Consider the following 19,555-nt stretch of genomic DNA (forward strand, 5'->3'; position numbering starts at 1 on the left):
TTCAATTAATAATGCAGCATTCAAAGTTTGTATTTACAGAATAATTCTATTGCTTAAAAAGGTTGCCAAATAGATTGTGTGTTTAGTTAATTAATATTCATTGTTTACATTTATGCTCTTGCCTCATGTTGTTTAAATGTACCAATGTATTGTTGCACTAAATATGAATCACCAGTGATCATCCCGCTTCCCAACCCATTGGTAATAAATGACTGATTTTGACACATATATGCAATAATTTTACAGTCAATCTTAGAAATAAAGTCCACAAAGGGACCCAGTTCATACTTTGCCTGTATTAGAGGACCAGCCATGAGGTGCTTGAAGGATGATACATCACACACAGATTTTTGTACCATGGAGATTATAAATACATGTAAGCGGTAGCCTGATCTTTCTGCTTGACATTTTATACTTGAAACTGTACTTAATCTTATCATAACTTATTAACTTGTAATGACCTGAAAACAGCTGGAGATTTTGTACTTCAGCACGTATTATCGCAACTTTTAATTATGAAATATCTATTTTTCATCAAAACTTTTGTGCACACATGCAAACCATCTTCAACTAAATTACACATATTTAAAAAAAAGAAAACATGAGCCATTAATATGGCTCAACATATTTCCCTCCCCCACCAACAAGACCTCACCGTACTCCCTTCTGGACTGGGTTCAAGCCATCTACTTAATATGTCTACCTCTTGTTAAAATTTCTACAATGTCATTTCCGTTGCAGTTTTTCTATATTTTATTTCTGAGAAACACTAGGATAGGGTCCAAAACTATTACACTGCTAAACAATTGTCACTGCATGGGCAACCTATGTATTATGTTTGGTGATTTTTTTACCATGCAAGTTTAGGAGTAGATGGGTTCAGGACAGATGGATGGAAAGATGAAGAATACACTCCCCAGCTGCAGATAATAATAATAAAAGTAATATGACACTGTATATATCAAGCCAATACTGCAATTAACCACTTGATACACACTTTATTGTGATATTTTAGTAAATGTGCCTCAAAAACTATAAATGTGGCATGGAATACACCCCTCCCTTGATAACTCATGCACATCGGGGTCCAAAAACATTGCCCACACTATCAGTGAGGCGTGAGTTATCGAGGGACCTATAAAAGAATCCAAAACCAATAAAGAGAATGACGTAAAGGCATAAGGGGGTGGGTGGGTTGGCAGGTTATAGTGTTGAATACTCAATTTATAATCTGGCTGAGATTAACTGTGAATAAATCTCTCTTCATAATGGTGTATTTTTTCCTCATAGAGCAACATTAGTTTCAGGATAAATTACAGTATATTGAGGAGATCATCAAAACATTATTCCACATGGTTTCTGTTCACTTAACATGTGTACCACTTCACACATTGTGTACTACATCACTAATTTGTGTGTTGAATTGGATACATTCTAGTTTTATTGTTTGATCCAAATTAGACACGTTTTTTAAATACAAAATATCGACACTCTTTTCGAAAAACATTGTCGAACGATAGACAGATTTGATTGTAGTAGAAGTAAAATGAAAAAATCACAAAGGTTAATCATTACCAACATGAATTTAATGGGTCTACAAATTTTAAACAACGTAAATTTGAACACGATAATACTTGCCGTTTATGACACGCTTGACAAATATAACTTCACATTTTGAAAAAAATAAGTTAATTTTTTGGTGTTACTCCTTGATTTCTCTGCCGCCGTGCAAAATCCCGCAGATTTCTCTTCTGTATGATCTTTACATGATTGGTAATATATACTTTAATGATGTTAAGTCCATACAAATGTAAAAACATTTTCGATTGGTCAAATAAAATGAATTTTGATAACAGTAGTGACCACAAGAACTTATGCTCAGATTTGCATGCCTTTGAATTTTTTATTTGTACCTCCAGTCTTGATTTGATACACAAGACATTTAAAGTGATAAAACAACACAGATCTCTTTTAATTGATTTTTTTAATGCAACAAACACTTCCCCAAGTTGTTGATCAAAACAAAGCCTGCATGCAATTAGGTTCTCACAGAAGTACTCACGGGTTTCGATGTGACGGTCGATTGACTCTCTTCATGTTTTTATAGAACAGAATATATTGCGATTATAATGTCTACACTGAAACAGAATTAAAGGATTAGAATGTGACTTTCACATAGCAAGACATATAATAGATGTTTATTTCATTCTCTGTTGCCACCTGTTAACATTTACCAGAAGTTTTCATTGATCGCTGTTTCACCAGACTATTTATTTACAGTGTATTGACAACTGTTTATCATACAAAAACCTTACATACTATATGATATCTTATTTCGAACTTGCAAAATTCACAAAATGGATTCTATCTTTACGGGCATTAATCACCATTTTTCGATGATAAAACGAGCGATGTATCAAGATTTAAGTCATGATACATGTCTGCGGCATGATGCCCCAGTGCTAGACATCACTATAAACTGCCACATTGCAGACATTGTAGCGATATGACTGAAAAATTGTTAAAGCTACGTTAAAAATCCAAATCACATCACATCACATCAAGGTTTAAGTTATCAGTTCTCATCGTAATTTTTTCACATTCAGCATATTTTAAAGAAATAAAAATATATTTTCTTTGGAAAAAAATCTGGAGATACACCTGACACCGCGTTATAAGTGGGATCGCGAGTTGTCTGGGCATGAGTTATTGTGTACTATGATTAAGGTAATATACAGTTGTGTTATACAACCTTGTCCAAAATTTGTTAATTATATTTAGGATAGATTTTATACCTTTTTTGATTATTAATAGCAATTATTGGTACATAGCAGTGTGAATTCACACCAAAGTAACTAGCAGTCAATTATTTGCTTTTAAATTCAAGTCCATAAAAATATCCTTAAATTGATCAATATTGTTGCATTAATCTCTTGGTGTGAGAAGCAGATACTTTCTAATTTGAATTTTGCTAAGGGATTTTTTTACAAAACCTCCCACCATCTTTTGTGCATTCCATATGAAGAAGTACAGTCTGCTTTAAATGCTCCAACCTGCATGCAGCTGTGTTTTCCTTCTGGAGTTTGATGACATTTTCATGTTACGATTCTGACAGCTTCATTGTGACATAAAGAGCAATATACATTCGATGCCAGATTTGATGTCAGTATAGATACCAATGCAGCCAACCTGATAATTTTGTTATCTCTACTCTTCCTGAACTCCTAGTATTATTGATATGGGTTTTCCCACAGAAGATTTCTTATGAATTTTCTAGTTGACCCTAAAAGAAGATGGTTCTGCTTGAACATTTAATATGGCTGCCACAGCAGCCACTTTGTAAATCTTGTTATTGTTACTTCTCCTGAATGAATGGTTATATCAGCATTGGAGTTTCAATAAATTACTTCTTATGATGTCTAGTTGGTTCAAATGAAAAATGAGCAATCATGAAAATCATTGCTGCCGTTTCTTCTCCATAACGGAAAGTCAGGTTGACATGGGATTTTTATCCGAACACTTCCTATGTTGTGTAGTTGTTCATGAATGAAAATTGTTCTGCGCATTCATCTAATATCACAGCCATAGTAGCTGTCTTTAAAATCTTTCTTACTGCTACTGATTTTAAATGAATTGTCAGCATGGGGTTTTCACTGAAAGACTTTTCATGATGTCTTATTGGTTCAAATGAACATTATTAAGTCCTGATGCTCAGTATGTCCATGATGGTGGCCATTTTGAAAATCTTGTCATCACTACTCCTGAACGGAATGTCATATCCAGCATGGGGTTTTCATCGGAAGCGTTATCTAGGTGGTCCTAAAGAAAAATGGTGCCATTGAGACATGTCCATGACAGGGGCAGTCTGGAAATACTTCTTATCACAATGGGTTTTCATTGAAACTCTTCTTATGATGTCTGGTAGATCCTAATTAAAAATGATGATGATGTGACATCCATTAAGGGTACTAGAGCAGCTACCTTGAAATCTTGTTATTGCTTTGCATTTGAATGGAAGGTCATATCAGTATTCTTACGTGTCAGTCTGCTATCTAATACGGTCACTTGTAAATCACGTTGCTGCTCGTCCTAGATGGAAAACAATATCAAGACCAAGTTTTCATGAAAAGACTTTTAATGAGGTCTAAATTGATGCTGAACGAAAAAATGGTTCTAATCTGACATCCAGTATGACCATCATGACTGCCATCTTGAAAATCTTGTTATCTCCACCTTCTATATAATTATAAAGTCGTATGAATAAGGGATTTTCAACAGGAAACTAATTATGTTATCTGGTTGATCTGGAACAACCATGTTACAACAGTTGTGTCAGGTGATCTAATAATTTTCTGCCATAATGAACATATTGGAAATCTAGGTACTAATTCTCCTTAATGAATGAAAATATTTATGAGGGAATTTTCACCAAAGTGTTCTAATGGTGTCTATTTGTCCGAAATGAATATAGTGTTGATCTTACATCAAATCTTATATCTTATAGCTCAAGAAAATCATAGATAGTTTAAAAACTTATAAGCTAAAAGGGAGAAAGCATATTATCATAAATTTGTGGGAGATTCATTTCAGATATTTGAGCATCATTCAGTTCAGTTCGGTTTCATTTTTTACCCAGATCTGTAAGACTTTTTTTTGTATTTTGTTTTCTTATATATATATATATATATATATATATATATATATATATATATATATATACACACACACACATAACATAATGATATTCTAAATTCTTTTGATACAGACATGATCTCTCTGATTTTTCTCTCATTTCAGCAGAACGTTTGGACACAGATAAACCCAATTCCTATGAAGCAGAAAAAGTGGATAACATATACTGCATAGTTTTGTACCTGGCTGTTCTGGCTTCAACTGGTTTGTTCTGGATGCTATATCGGTTGTATTATTTTATTCGCAGTCTGCTCAAGGCAAGTTTAGTTTTGCTGCATGCAAATATTCACACAACAAAATATTTTGTTTATAACTTAAAAAACACCTCAAACCTTAGAATCACAGATGAACTTATCTATTCTTTTTATTGGTAAAGACTGAGCATGATCTATCCAGTATCAGTCATTATTAAGAAAGGCAACAATTCGGAAAGATACACTACACCATTATTTAAGCATGCCCGGATAATTTGCAAACCTGTTTATAATGAAGGGGCAGGTGTGGATCCCATTTTAAAGATTATCCAAAACATTGTCCTTATGTGCAGAACGTAAACAACCATGGTAGGTGACTTAATTCCCTTCATGCTTGCTCCGCAATACCTCTACACAGCGGAGGGACAAATACCCACAAATCACCACCATCTTTTGACAGGTAAACAGCTGGCAACTCCACTGTGGAGGGGGCTGGTAGACAATACTTATTGCCATTTGAGAAGCAATGAAATCAGATACCCATGAGAAGACATGGATATCATAAGCAATTTACAATCGGCTACCATTTGATAATTCTTTGTGTCAAAATGAAATATATATTTGGACCGTAGAATATAATTTCAATATAATCTTGTACATATGTATGTAGATAAGGTTGATAGGTTTCTATTGCTATAATTTCAAAGTTTTACTTTATTCAAAAACATCTAAACAAATTTGTACACTGATTTGACAATAGCCACACGTTTTTTATTTCTCATGAACAGCATAAATTTATCTCATTGTTACAGAAGAAATACCGCTCCAGTAACCTAGTGCTTAGAGCATCTGCTTTGGATGCGGGAGATCTTGGGTTCAAACACTGGTCGAGTCATACCAAAGACTTCTAAAAATGGTAACAGCTGCCTCACTTAGAACTCAGCATTAAGAGGTTAGTGTTAGGACTGGTTAGCCTGGTGTCAGGATAATGTGACTGGGTGGGACATGATGGTACATGTCTGCGGCTGCAGACATCATAGCAATATGACTGAAAAATCATTAAAGCTATGTTAAAATTCCAAAATACACACACATGCAAAAGAAATGTTGTTGTTGTTGTTGTTGTGGGGTTTAACGCCATTTTTCAGCACGATAGGCTATACATGGCGGCCAGTATTAATGGTGGAGGAAGAACCCGGAAAACCCCGGAAAGAACCACCGACCCACGAGAAGCTACTGGCAAGCTTTCTCACATGCCCACATTGGCTGAATCTTAGACTCGAACCGCCGCAGACAGAGGTGAGATGGCAGTGATCCGTAACGAAGAGCGCTTTAGACCACTCGGCCACTCGGGGCCCCCAAAAGAAATGTAACCCAATGATATATGAGTAGTTACATTCAAAATGACAACCACTTCTGTTTTTTGTTTTTAAAGAAAAGCCAAAAACCACAACCAGACAGCACTAAATTTACACTGAATTGTGAACCAAATGCTTGGTCCTTAAGCAGTAATAGAACAGTCATAAGGATGAATATATCAGACTTTGAACTTGATCAGTTCTGACTGCATGTGTACTGTATTATCAACAAAATTGAAGTCAGATGTTTTGCTTTCAGGGTATGGGGATCGGGTGGGGAGAATTAAGTTTTACAGGGAGGGGAAGAGGCACGATTTCTGGCTATGCTGTTGACAGTACCTTTCATCAGGAACATGATCAAAGAATAAATTGTTATTTAAATTGCTGCATTTGGTTCCCACTGGCATATGCTGGACTTTTCCCACTGGCATATGCTGGACTTTTCTCAATGGCATATGCTGGACTTTTCCCAATGGCATATGCTGGACTTTTCCCAATGGCATATGCTGGACTTTTCTCAATGACATATGCTGCATTTTTCCTAAACGATGATAGATGATAGAATACATAGGATTAATATGTTTGTCCCAGTTCGTGTGTTTATTATTTAAAGTAAATGGGTACTTCAGGTCACTCATTATATTCTAACTTGGGAAATAAATAAAATATGGCTTGTTTTCACCAGTTACCTTCCATTGTTGCAGGGTCACAGTAAAAATCAAGAGTCCCAATCAGCGTTGAATGAGAGCTCTTCTGAACAGTTTGAAGGTTTACTGATGCAACAACCAACAGAGGTATCTAAAGTGCAAATAAAATACTCATTTTAGACCGAGGCCTTGATAGGTCTTAGCCATGTCTTTGTCCATTCTTAGCTGGAAGGCCAAGTTTGAGTAGTACCTAGCAACCTTCTTTGCTCTCTCTTGATGAAGGATTGGAAATCTTACATGATTATTCAGTACAAAGTACTAAGTGCACAAGTTTTGGGGGCAGAGATGTTGCTTATTAAAGGTTCTTATTGTGGCTTACAGGAATGACTTCCATTCTGGTATAACTAGTACACAATGGATAGTGATGGGCAGTACACACATTCTTTTCATGATTTGATTCTAACAGAGCAGAAGAGCATATGAGATAGTCTGTTGTCCATTTTTCCTCTGTTTACACAAGTGTGTTATCGCAAATATTAAACTACTTGGAGGATTGCCATAAACCATTACACACACACCTACACACCCACAAATACACACACACATCCCGTGATCCAGTTTGTCCTAAATCAGAATGGTGCTGTTTAGAGGGACAATATGGCTCCAACAGTGAAAATCTTTACGTTGCTATTCCTCCTGAATGGATAGCCATATGAACATATGGTTTTCACTGAAACACTTTATATGATGTCTAATTGGGCCGAAATAGAATGGTGCTGATCTGAATGAAATTGCAATGTAGGAACCACAGCAACCATCTTAAAAATGTTGCTGTCACTATACGTCTTGAATAGAAAGTCATATTGACATGAGGTTTTCATGAGAAAACTTCTTAGGATTTCTCATTGGTCCTAAATGAAAATGTTGCCACTTGCACATCCATTATTGACGCCACAGCAGTCATCTTGAAAACCTCTTTATTGTTACTCCTCCTGAATGAGTGAGTGTATTAATATGGTATTTTTGCTAGATAACTGTATGTTGCTGATCTTTAATATATATGTTGCTACTCTAGCATTGAATATTGTTGCTGCAGCATTGATTTTTTCAAAATCATGTTATCGGTGTTCCTGAAGGATGATTACACTGAACCAGTATTGAAACCTATTAAAGCAGTGGTAAGATATCATGTGCCATTATTGGTAACAGTATAAGGCATTAAAAATACATGTTGGCAGTATTGTGGAAAGGCCTGTTTTCACAGAATTTCCAGTTTTATTTGATGAAAAATGTGAGACAAGTAACTTATATCAATACCCATATAGCTGTTGCTGTTGTAGCAGTTCCCCAAGTTCACAAGCATATGGGGGATTATATAAAAATTGCAGCAAGAGAATATATATCTTTAGAAAGTAAAAGGATACCTCAGGTCACTGTTTAAATTCTGACAGGACATAAATACATGTTAACTTGTTTACATTATTTGCATTCCATTATTGCAGGACAATTACCAGCAAGGGCATCAATCAACCCTGAACTCATCTGAAAAGAGTGAAGGTTCACTGATACAACCAGTAAATAAGGTATCTGAAGTGTAAAATAAATACCGATTTAGGCTGATGTCTTCGTAGGTCTTGGTGAATTGTCATTGTCCATTTTCAGCTGGAAGGTCAAGTTTGATTATGATCTAGCAGCCTTCATTACCATATTTAATAGTCTCAGGGTCATTTTCTACTGTTGTGTTCCATCAGTATTATGGCCGGTAACCAGACCATCAATTCTGATTTGTTAAGAGTATGCCTGCATCCATGCATGTAGCTTTTTTTTTCTGTTACTAGTGAGCAGATCGAATTTGAAATAAGTATCCCATTGATACAGTATTATCAGATAATAATGATTTAAAACAAAATCATTTACTTATGATGTGTATGGTAGCATTAGTGACTTGAGGAGCTGGTAGCAACTTGACATCATCTTTGAAACCTGTTGATAAAAACCCAAATGAGCTTGCTTGTGTCTTTCCACCAATGGTTTTGGAAGAAAAGCAATGATATGTTCTAGTTGTACATATTCCTGACAATGGGTTGAAAACATTACAGGAATTTTCTTTAAAAAGTACTATGATCTCTGAAATTTTTGGGGGCTAAGATGTTGCATATTAAGGGTTAATGTGGGTCTCAGGAATGGCTTCCATTCTGGTATAATTGCCTAGTATGTAATGGATACAGATGGGCAGTACACCCATCATTTTGATGATTCGACACTAATATGACATGGTCACATCCTAATATTAATCCTGCCTCTGATTGTTTTTAGCTTAACTGGTCATAAACCAGAAGAGCATATGAGATAGCCTTGGCTGTCCATTAGCACAAAGTTGTAATCACTCCTTCTAATGATCTTATGATCTAGTTGGTCCTCCTGAGTGAATGAACATGTCAGCATAGGCTTTTCACTGAAGGACTTTCTTTGATGTCTTGCTGGTCTTGAATGAAAATTTCAGAGTTTCAATATAGCCACCACACTTACCATCTTTGAGTGGAATGTTGTTGATCCGAAATTAAAATGATGCTACCTGCGCATCCAATATAGCAACCACATCAGCCATCTTGTGGTCACTATTCCTCCTGAAAAGATGCTTTTATCAGCAAGCTTTTTTTGACAGATGACTTCATATGATGTTCTTTGAAATGAAAATGATGCTGTTTAGACAATGAATATGGTTGCTACAGTGGCCGTTGTGTAACTTTTGTTATCACTACTCATAAATGAATTATCGTATCAGCATGAAGTTTTTGTATGACAGATTTCTTATATCTAGTTAGTTATAAACAAAAATGATCTGACTTCCAATATGGCTATCACATTGACCTTATTGAAAATCTTGTTATTGTTACTTCACCTTAGATGACTTGTTATATCGATTTTGTTCTTTCATCAAAAGATTTTTTATGATGTCCAGTGAGTTGGTCCTAATTGGAAATTTTGCCATCCTGTTATCCAGCATGTCCACCTTGGCAGCCACCTTGTTAACATAGCTGTTCCAGAATGGAATGACTCAACACCGAAAGACGTCACACGATGTTTTCTTAGTCCTTTATGATGTTTTGTTGGTCCTAAATAAAAATATTGCCAATCCCAGGTCCAGTATGCCCAGCACAGCAGCTAATGTTTCAAATTCTTGTTATTTCAGAAGAATATCAGATGGTTTGAACACTGGTCGGTAAAAAAGGTTAGATGGACATATCTTGAGTTTCTAAAACTTCATTTTGGCCCATAGAGTGTCCATGTCTTTGAAGCACTCTTGTTTACTTTTAGATATGTCTCTTTGAAGCACTCTTGTTTTCTTTTAAATATGTAAGTCCAGTCCCAGTTTTTATAATCAGAGAAAACAAGATAGCTGGCTGGCATTCTGTTAAGTTAAAATATTTCAAGTCTTACCTATTTTCATTGGTTTAAAGCGTGGTGTTTTATTTCTGCAAAAAGGTGCTAGTTTTGTTTTGATTTTACTTCTTGACATTATATTCTGTTGAGATTTATTTTGGTGAAAAATATGTAATCACTTTGTATTATGCTAAAAGCCAGTGCTAACATTTTTACTGCTTTGTGTATGTAAAAATGATAATAATAGATGTTACGGTTTTGACAGTGGAATTTTTGGAACTATGTATAAGCCTAGCAATTTCCACCATCTGCCAAGGATGGAATTTTGACCCACGTGTGATATTTATGGATCAATCACATGCTATTGTTCATGGAAGCATTACAAGAGTATAGCATTTTTTTTCAAAGATGTAGAGTAACATGAAGATTTATTGCATACAAAACCTGGAATTCATGACTATTTTCATGCTTGGTTAAGTCCAACACTACAATTATAATTGTACTACATTTCTTGTGAGTTCATTACTTTCCATGAATGTGTCACAGGTATGCTTCATGCAATAAATCATTTGTGCAGTCATAAATGTCCATACAATAAAGTAAATCCATATATGTCCATTTGAGAGTTTCTAAATCTCTCTACAATGTATCATGTTTAAAAATAATTACGGTATCTGTAGCTCTATTCTCAATGATTTGTTCATACATGATTTTTTCACAAGGCAAATTAGTAATTAGTAATGACATACAAAGATGAAGGTATGTTATCAGATAAATATATGTTTGATGTTTTAAATGTTAAAACACATTAATGCAAAAGTATTTTTAGAAATGGGGTGCATTTAATGCATATATTTATTTGGACATATAGCTTTCATCTAAAGACATCTTTAATGATAAGTGAGACCAAGCAGTCACTTTCCCAGCATTGGCAACAGGAAAGGCAGTATAACAGGCTGCTAAGATTTTAGTTTAAGGATTCAATTTGTTAATATTTCTAACATCCCTTGATAGATTGTCATCATACCTGCTGTTGCTTATTGTGTACCATTCGACGATTCATTCGACAACATGCTTGATCAAGGTCATAATCACACAAGATTTATTTTAGGTTAAAGTTTTTTAATTTGCTTATATTTCCTAAACCAATATCTTGATTTTCTTCATACATGGAATGTTTGTTTTACAAAACTTAGACAATTCATTTGGTGATATGGGCTCATGCCCATACAACTTTGGGATCAAGGTTGCAATCAGCGCAGTTTTACGTTAAGGTTTTGGTTCATGTTTATTTTTCTTTTGCTTATATTTTGTAAATCCCTCAAGATATTTTGTTATGTTTTGAAGCTGAAACTATTTGTTTGGCTGTATACATGCTTGCCATTTTGACCTTGTTTCAAGTTCACAGCGATTGGAAATTTGCAAATACATTTCCAGCTAAACTTCTTCCATTTGCTATCACAATTTATACTTTTATGTTACTGCTTTCCCCTTTTGAACTTATGATCAAGGTCACATGTCTTACACCAATGCTTTGATTGATTGCCTAAGAATCTGCCATTAGTTTTCTATTCAATTCTTCTACTTTCACACTGGATTCAGTTGTGTGATGGTCCTGTGTCATCTTTATCCACCATACATTTTCTATCAGTGTTTGTTATTGCTACTAATCTTTGCCTGGAAAAAGGTCATGCATGAAATTGGCATAAAGTTTCATCTAGGTGTGAAGTTTGCCCTTCTAAAACATGTGCTTCTTGAGCATTCATCATGGCTGTAATGTAGCCATTTTGTTTTCAGTACCCATTCAAATAAAATCGGAGCCAATTTGATTTCCAACATGGTTTCCATGATAGCTATCTTGAGCATTGTTATGCCTCCAACATCACAAAAACATGTCATAGCAACATGTAACTGTACATAATTTAAAGATTTTATATGATATATAGTATGTGACAAAAGACATTCACCATATACATCTTGTAGCTACACTGTTGTATGGATGATAACATTGGCATGACCTTTACCCTAAAACACTAACTGTGATATAACAAAAATCCTTGATTATCTTTGTTATTTCCTACTCTTTCTTCATGAATGATTGTTTTTACAGGGTGTCCTTGTTTAACACTGGACTAATATTTTGTTGCTTCTGCATCAAGATGGTGCTGATCTGTCATCCACTATTGCAACCATTGTTTACATCTTAAAATTCCAGCTGCTATTTGTACTTCCAAAGAGATGGTCACGAGATGGTGTTTTCTACAACTGACTTCTTGTGATAGAACAGATGTGCATACTTGAACATGCACCTGGTCTGATATCAAGCTTGGCTGTCATGGCAGCTATTGTGTTATATTGTGTTATCTACTTGGGCTGGGGCAAAATAATATCAATGACCAACCATGTGATATTCTAACTAAAGCTTTAATACACACCCTTAGTCAGCATGTGGAAAGAGGCTGCTTGACATTCTCAGGCTGATTATATACCATAAAATGAGGCTACCCAAGGGGTAATCACTTACAGAGGCAGCTGTTATGCTAACCTGTATATGTCAGTTACATAATATCACACCTCCCTCCTTAACAAAATAATTGTTTAAGAAACTGCTTGACAATGTCCAATAATTAAGCCTACTGCAATGTGATAACGAGTTTCACTAAATATTATTTACTGATCATACAAAATTTCACTTCTTTAAAGATTACCAAAACTCATAAGGAAAAGAGAACAATCTATTGACAAATTAATTATATTCAGCCAATGTTGGTATGTGAGAAAGCTTGCCAGTAGCTTCTCGCGGGTCGTTGGTTTTTTTCGGGTCTTTCCCGGGTTCTTCCTCCACCATTAAATACTGGCTGCCATGTATAGCCTATTGTGTGCTGAAAAATGGCGTTAAACACTACAACAACAACAACATCTCCAGCTGTATTATGTATCAAAGCTATAGTGGTGTTCAGTTTCTATCTTGGTAACTGTCAGCTGTTATTCACACAGTCTGTTACTGTCACTTATAATTCTAATATTTTTGGCTTCACTACTCTTCCATGTCTGGTAATGTACATATCTGAATTCTGATTTTAGAACTTGGCTGATGAGGTATTTGTTGACTTCTAAATTTTTACTTGATCATCAGACAGATTTTATAGGAGTAGTCCCCTGATCTTCACTCAATATCTGAATCAGAATGTTGCTTTGAATAGGTTCATTTGTTTTCAGTAACTGGATTCTATTTTGCCTATATTCATTACCATATGGTGTTGTTACTGAATTAGACCTATTAGTATGTTTATCTGTGACACCTGCTTCTTTCAAAGTTGTATTTTGCTACATCACCAATAATTAGAAGCCTAAGGGGCTTTTCCTGTCTATCATATTAATAATTTTCCCTCATTTGTTTTAAGCCAAGCTTTTCTTTCATAATATTAGATGGTACTGTTTTGGAGTGAAAGTTTTCCATTGCTGTCAGCAGTACTTGGTGTAATTGCCTAACCATATGCAATTGTGCTGGTGAATATCCAGTGTTCAAAGGGTTTGTCCTGTATTCAAGAAAGGCTATGGAGGGATCTTTTTTGTTGGTCTTGGTCTTGGCCTTGGTGAGAATTCCTGAACGTACTTTTCTACAAGGCCATTTGACTGGTGATTATGAGGCTAAATGTTTCATGAACAAAATCCAAATCATATGCAGTTTTGAAAATTCTTGAGAGCTCTAACATGGATCATTGCCTTAAATGACCTTCACACCAATTCCACAATGTGAGAATATTGCCTTCGTGTGATTTATAACTGCAGTACTCTGGAGATTCGGGACAGGAGATAAATGGTTCCTTTTGATGATAGTTAATACAATGCAGACAAAAGGGACAATTTAGTACCAGGTATGTTATGTTTGCCAAGATTCCAGACCAGAACATAACATTACATGCTCTTGTCAAGCATTTTTCAATACCCATGTACCATTACCAGTTTCCTTGACCTTAATACTAGGGTAATCAGGTGATCTTTCATTATAATGCCCCCCACAACAGACAACTCATCCCTAAAAGTCCAATAAGGAGTTATTTGCCTGTGACAGATTTTTCTGCTTGGACCAGCCTTGAAATTTTACCATCTTCAGTGTGCTTGATTATTCAACTTGATCAGTCTGTACTTTTTACGCTACACGATGGAAAAAATCTGAGACTGACCCTTCCATCTTCCACAAATCTTATCATGAACTCCTCACCAAAGTTAAAAACTACACAAGAATTTATATTGATGGATCATGTGAGAAAGCTTGCTTGTAGCTTTTCGTGGGTCGGTGGTTATTTCCGGGGTTTCCTGGGTTCTTCCTCCACCATTAATACTGGCCGCCATGTATAGCCTATCTTGTGCTAAAAAAAATGGCGTTAAACTCCACAACAACAACAATACTGATGGATCAGAGGATGAGGAAAAGGCTGCTGCAGCCTTCATTATTGGAAAACACTGAACAAACGTTTGCTTACCAAATGGTACATCAATTTTTTCAGCCGAAAACAGAGCAGTAGTCCTTGCTCTGCAATATATCAAAAGCAAACATGTTTGAAACAGAATCGTTTTTTTTCCGACTCCCTATCAGTAGGTCAGTCACTACACAATAGAAAATTGGAAAACCCATTACTAACCAATATCATCAAAAATACTGAGTTGAGTACCTCCCACAAAATAGTATAATGTTGGTTACCCAGCCATATTGGTATGAAAGGTAATGAAACAGCAGATCACGCTGCTATAATGGCCCTATCCCTAGAACTATCTGATTTTAAAATACCATATACTCATTTTAAACCAAGTATCCAAGAGTATTTATGTCAGAAGTGGAAGGCATCATGGAATGATCCAGTGAATAACAAACTTCATGCAATCAAGCCAACCCTAGGGGAATGGATTTCTTCCTACAGAACCATCCATAGGGAGGAGGTAGTCATTGCAAGAATTTGAATTGGTCATACTTACATAACCCACTCCCACGTGTTGATGGTGATGAGGGCTATGGGCATGCAGTATGCATTTTTACTTGCATGTTTGTGTAAGATAAGGCTGGTATCCATAGACTTAAAGGGTAAAAACCACATGATGTTTTAAATTCAAGATGGCCACCATACTGTTAAAACTGTATTGTTTTTATAATTTAACATGCTGGAGTCTTTAGAGATTTCCCAGGATGCCCTAACAATGAGTGCAGTTGGTATAGATATCCCATCTTGCCTAGTTAAAATATCCCATCACACTTAGTGTGCACATGCACACGGAAGAAGTTTCTCAGCACGTGCATACATATAATTCTTTTTTAAAATGTTTGCACATACACACTTAGAAAATATAAAAGAATGTGAAAAATCAAAATCATTTTTTTCACCAGAAAGTTAAAAACAAATTGAAAAAATAAAAACTCAAAATTTAAACACTGATGACATATTTTACAAAATTAAAAAAACAAAAATCAAAATTCTTTGAAATTTTAATACCAAGTTTGAAAAAAATTAAACAAAAATTTTAAAAATAAAATAAACCTTTGTGGTAATTTAAAATAAGAAAGATTTCCCCAACAAAATTTAGACAGTTTTAAATGATGATATTTTGGAAGACAAAATTAAACATTAAACAAAGAAACAAACATTAAATTTTGGGGTTGACAATATTGTAGTATTTCAATATCTAGACACCTGAGTGGCCCCGGAGGTTAAAAATAAAAGCGAGAACAATTTCATACCAAACAAAAAGTGAAAGGACTGATATTGTCAGGTTGCAAATAGTGGTGTTTTGAAAGAAGCCTTAAAGTCGGGTAAAATAAAAGTCTTTAGCATCAGCAGAACTCATGAACCACACAAGGCTGCAATTTGGTCAGGTCACCAAATTGTCAGTAAACTATTGGAAAAAATTTATCTGCAAAACATGAGTGCTTCCTGATCAAAACATTGTACCTGACAGGTATTAGCCTCTGATATAAAAAAAGAGTTGCAAGGAAGAAAGATCATTTTCACAGAGATGTTTTCTGCGCTGAAAAAATATAATGTACTCTTCCAAAAGAGGAATGAAACCTAAAGTGATGCTGATCCCTGCAATACACGGTCTTAGTCTCTATATCAAGTTATGCCATCTGCATTGCAAACTGTGGATGTCATCATCATAGTTACGAGTCACCTTTACACTGCACATTCAAGTGAACTGATAATTTCAGAACCACCAACCACTTTCAGAGAATCAGGAATATAAAAAAAAACATGATTCCCGTGGCTTAGCCTGGCTGTTACGATTTTTCTAGTCGATTCAACGTATTCAGAGGGAAATGGCCAAATATCTCAAATGACACGGAGCTTTAGCAAGAGCAGAAGTTGTTTACATGGAAGAAGGAGACAAAGTAATGTGCATGCTTCATTTGTGCCATGAAACTCCATGAATGGAAACAATGAATCAGTTTACCATAAACAATTTAATTTATCTCCATACAGTTGCCTCCTTCCTTTTATTGTACAGAAGACTGGAATTATGGAGCATACATGCCATAGAAATGTTGTTGTTGTTGTTGTTGTTGTAGGGTTTAACGCCATTTTTCAGCACACGATAGGCTATACATGGCGGCCAGTATTAATGGTGGAGGAAGAACCCGGGAAAACCACGGAAAGAACCACCAACCCTTGAGAAGCTACTGGCAAGCTTTTTTACATACCCACATTGGCCGAATCCTAGACTCGAACCTACGCAGACAGAGGTGAGATGGCAGTGATCCGTAACGGATAGCGCTTTAGACCACTCGGCCACTCGGGGCCCCTCCATAGAAATGAGAGGTCAGCTTGGAACATATCAGGATATTTGAATAATTTGGTCAGGAGTTTTGACCTCGAAAGAGAGAGTTTTAATCACTCAATTTATAGCATGAAAATGGCAAAAAATTACTATTAAACATAATCTTTTTTTAAGTTGAAATATGCAGTTCAGTTCTTTTACTTTTAACTTGTTGCCTTTTACAATTTTTGTATATGTAACAATCATTTTATCATTTGTTTTAAAAATCATTGCTTGGATTGTATTGGTGGCAGTCCTCATTATTGTTTATCTTAACAATTAACAGATTATGTACTGTCACTGGGTCCAAGTTTCCTCTAGAGTCTGCCTGAAGTTTTCCTCTGAATGGAAAATGGCCTTGCAGTGTCTGCACTGGAATGTGACAATGTCAGTAAAACTCTGCTGAGTTCACCAAGAAATCTGAATTGCCTGTGGGTAGGTTCAGAGTAGCTTACTGGCACTGTCAAGGTCAAATTTTGGGAAGTTCTTAGGGAGTCAGAACATACTCCTGAATTTCATCCTCAGTGCAGTTCACTAGCTGAGGGTTAATGTCATGGAATAAATGAAATCAGCATAGATTGAGTGATGGGGCAGATTTCAAACTGCTTAAGTTTATCACCTTTTGTAAGTTTAAAAAAATTGTAGAATAGGACTTGGTGTAGTCAGTAGTTTTCCTTCTTCACTAACAAATACAAGTACCTGTGGCTGCAGCAGTCTTTCACATCTGGAGAAAGTAAGATGTGATAGATTTTGTTGGTATTCAAACTTATTCCAATGCCTAGATTTGTTCTAGGTGAGATTTTCGTTGCATGAGGAAATTGCATTAATTTTTCTGTTTTGAAGATACCATTGTAATGTCTTCCAAGTGTAACTGAGACACAGAATTGGTAATAAGATGTTTTCAAATCATTCATGTTGTACAAAACATAGCTAGTTAAATGGAGCCACCATTAAATGGCCTAAAACATTGGATAAAACTCACTGCAACCAACAGGTAGTCTGTTTGAAAGTGTTATCGTTGCCTTCTTGTCAATGAGAATTGCATATAAATATATGATAATTATATGTCTATCTGTCATCTGCATACTGGAAATAGGACCTGAATGTCTACATGAAAGGGCACTACCTACCTTCCAAAGATGGAAGGACCATCAAGTTAATATGTGCATTGATATGCATTGTATCACAGGCTGCATATTGTGAATCGTATCGATGCGAGGAACAGGTGTGTCGTTTCACCCCTAGCAGTTTCATTACTTTCAGCAACATTTTGCTTTAACATGTTTAAAGGTACCGATTATTGTTTTAAATTTCCAGTTATCAGTGCAGACCAAATTATTTTGCTATTCACCCATCAATGATAATTAGATTAATAGTGAGTATTTATTTTCATCCCTAAGCATCTAATGTTATATTAATGTCAGTGAGATTGTCCACATGAAGGATTGATGCATAAATTTGGGTATCAGTCCCTTTGTGACTTTAAGCAATAACAATCACATCCAAAAGATGAGTGTCACTTACTAGCATTATGGATAAAGACAAAGACCTCATTAATCCCAGTCATTATGGATTAATTCCTGTATTTGATCAATATTATTATTATATAATTGTCACTATGACTTATAATGAACAGTAAAATACTTGCATGGATGTTTTATCCAAGATTGCAGAAATGAGTTCTGCTAATCCAGTGTTATAGGTTGGTATTCCAGGGAATCTTGTTGATATCCTGTTTGCATTCTTGTCAAAAACTCGAGCTAAGACATGTCAGCACTGTATTATCAAAATGATAATTCGACTTGTGAATGAGTATACTGAATTTTTCCTTGTGGGAGATTTCTGTGATGTTCTTATCCCAGTGAGGTCCCAAGGCTTGGGTCATACGTAAATTTTGTCCATTTGCATGAGAAATTTTATGTGAGTTCCAAGTCTGGGAACAGTCTTTTGACTAGGTATGAAAAAAGATGAGCTATCAGAAATGGGAGATTATGTTTAGCTATAAAGTTTGCAAATAGTATCATGCCATGTGCAACTTTATTCACTTAAATTTTGATGCAGATTCCGCTAACATGTATTTCAGTGATGGCATATTGGTTGTCACAGTTAATGATTTTATCCGTTGGATGACATCATTCTTTCTGCCATAACATACTATAAAATCAGCTTTTCAGGAAGAGCAGAATGCTTATTCATTTCCTTTTGGACTTAATTGCAACCACTGAAATTATTGTTTCCTTCCATGATTAAATTTCATGTGATATATTGCTTGCTTGGATTTTGGTATTTTTTTATGTTTGAGCTCTTGAGTAATCCAGCCACAATCAATCAACATCTTTAATTGTCCAAATTACTTTTGTTATACGTATTATAGACTCCAAGTCACCTTGACAACTTTAAGCACCAAAAAGAACATACTCTGAGGAGAGAATCAAATTAATGTTTATTTTTTCATGCGGATTGAGCTCTTTAG

The 19,555-nt window shown here is 35.4% G+C and overlaps 1 protein-coding gene across 3 annotated transcripts in view; it reads left to right on the forward strand.

Moving 5' to 3' along the window:
• LOC149778548 (uncharacterized) overlaps positions 1-19,555 on the forward strand; it is a 56,700-nt gene that overhangs the window by 26,864 nt on the left and 10,281 nt on the right. For 2 of the 3 annotated variants that reach the window (XM_089939450.1, XM_089939449.1), the window contains 4 exons: positions 247-376; positions 4,798-4,949; positions 6,949-7,038; positions 8,394-8,474. In XM_089939450.1, coding sequence (XP_089795576.1) covers positions 247-376; positions 4,798-4,949; positions 6,949-7,038; positions 8,394-8,474 — 453 coding nt within the window. The remainder of the gene's footprint in view (positions 1-246; positions 377-4,797; positions 4,950-6,948; positions 7,039-8,393; positions 8,475-19,555) is intronic. The other variant, XM_089939451.1, reaches the window with a different exon arrangement.

The sequence above is a fragment of the Sinohyriopsis cumingii genome, chromosome 17 (genome assembly GCF_028554795.1).
Source record: "Sinohyriopsis cumingii isolate HCF-2022 chromosome 17, ASM2855479v2, whole genome shotgun sequence".
In the NCBI taxonomy this organism is placed as follows: Eukaryota; Metazoa; Mollusca; class Bivalvia; order Unionida; family Unionidae; genus Sinohyriopsis; species Sinohyriopsis cumingii.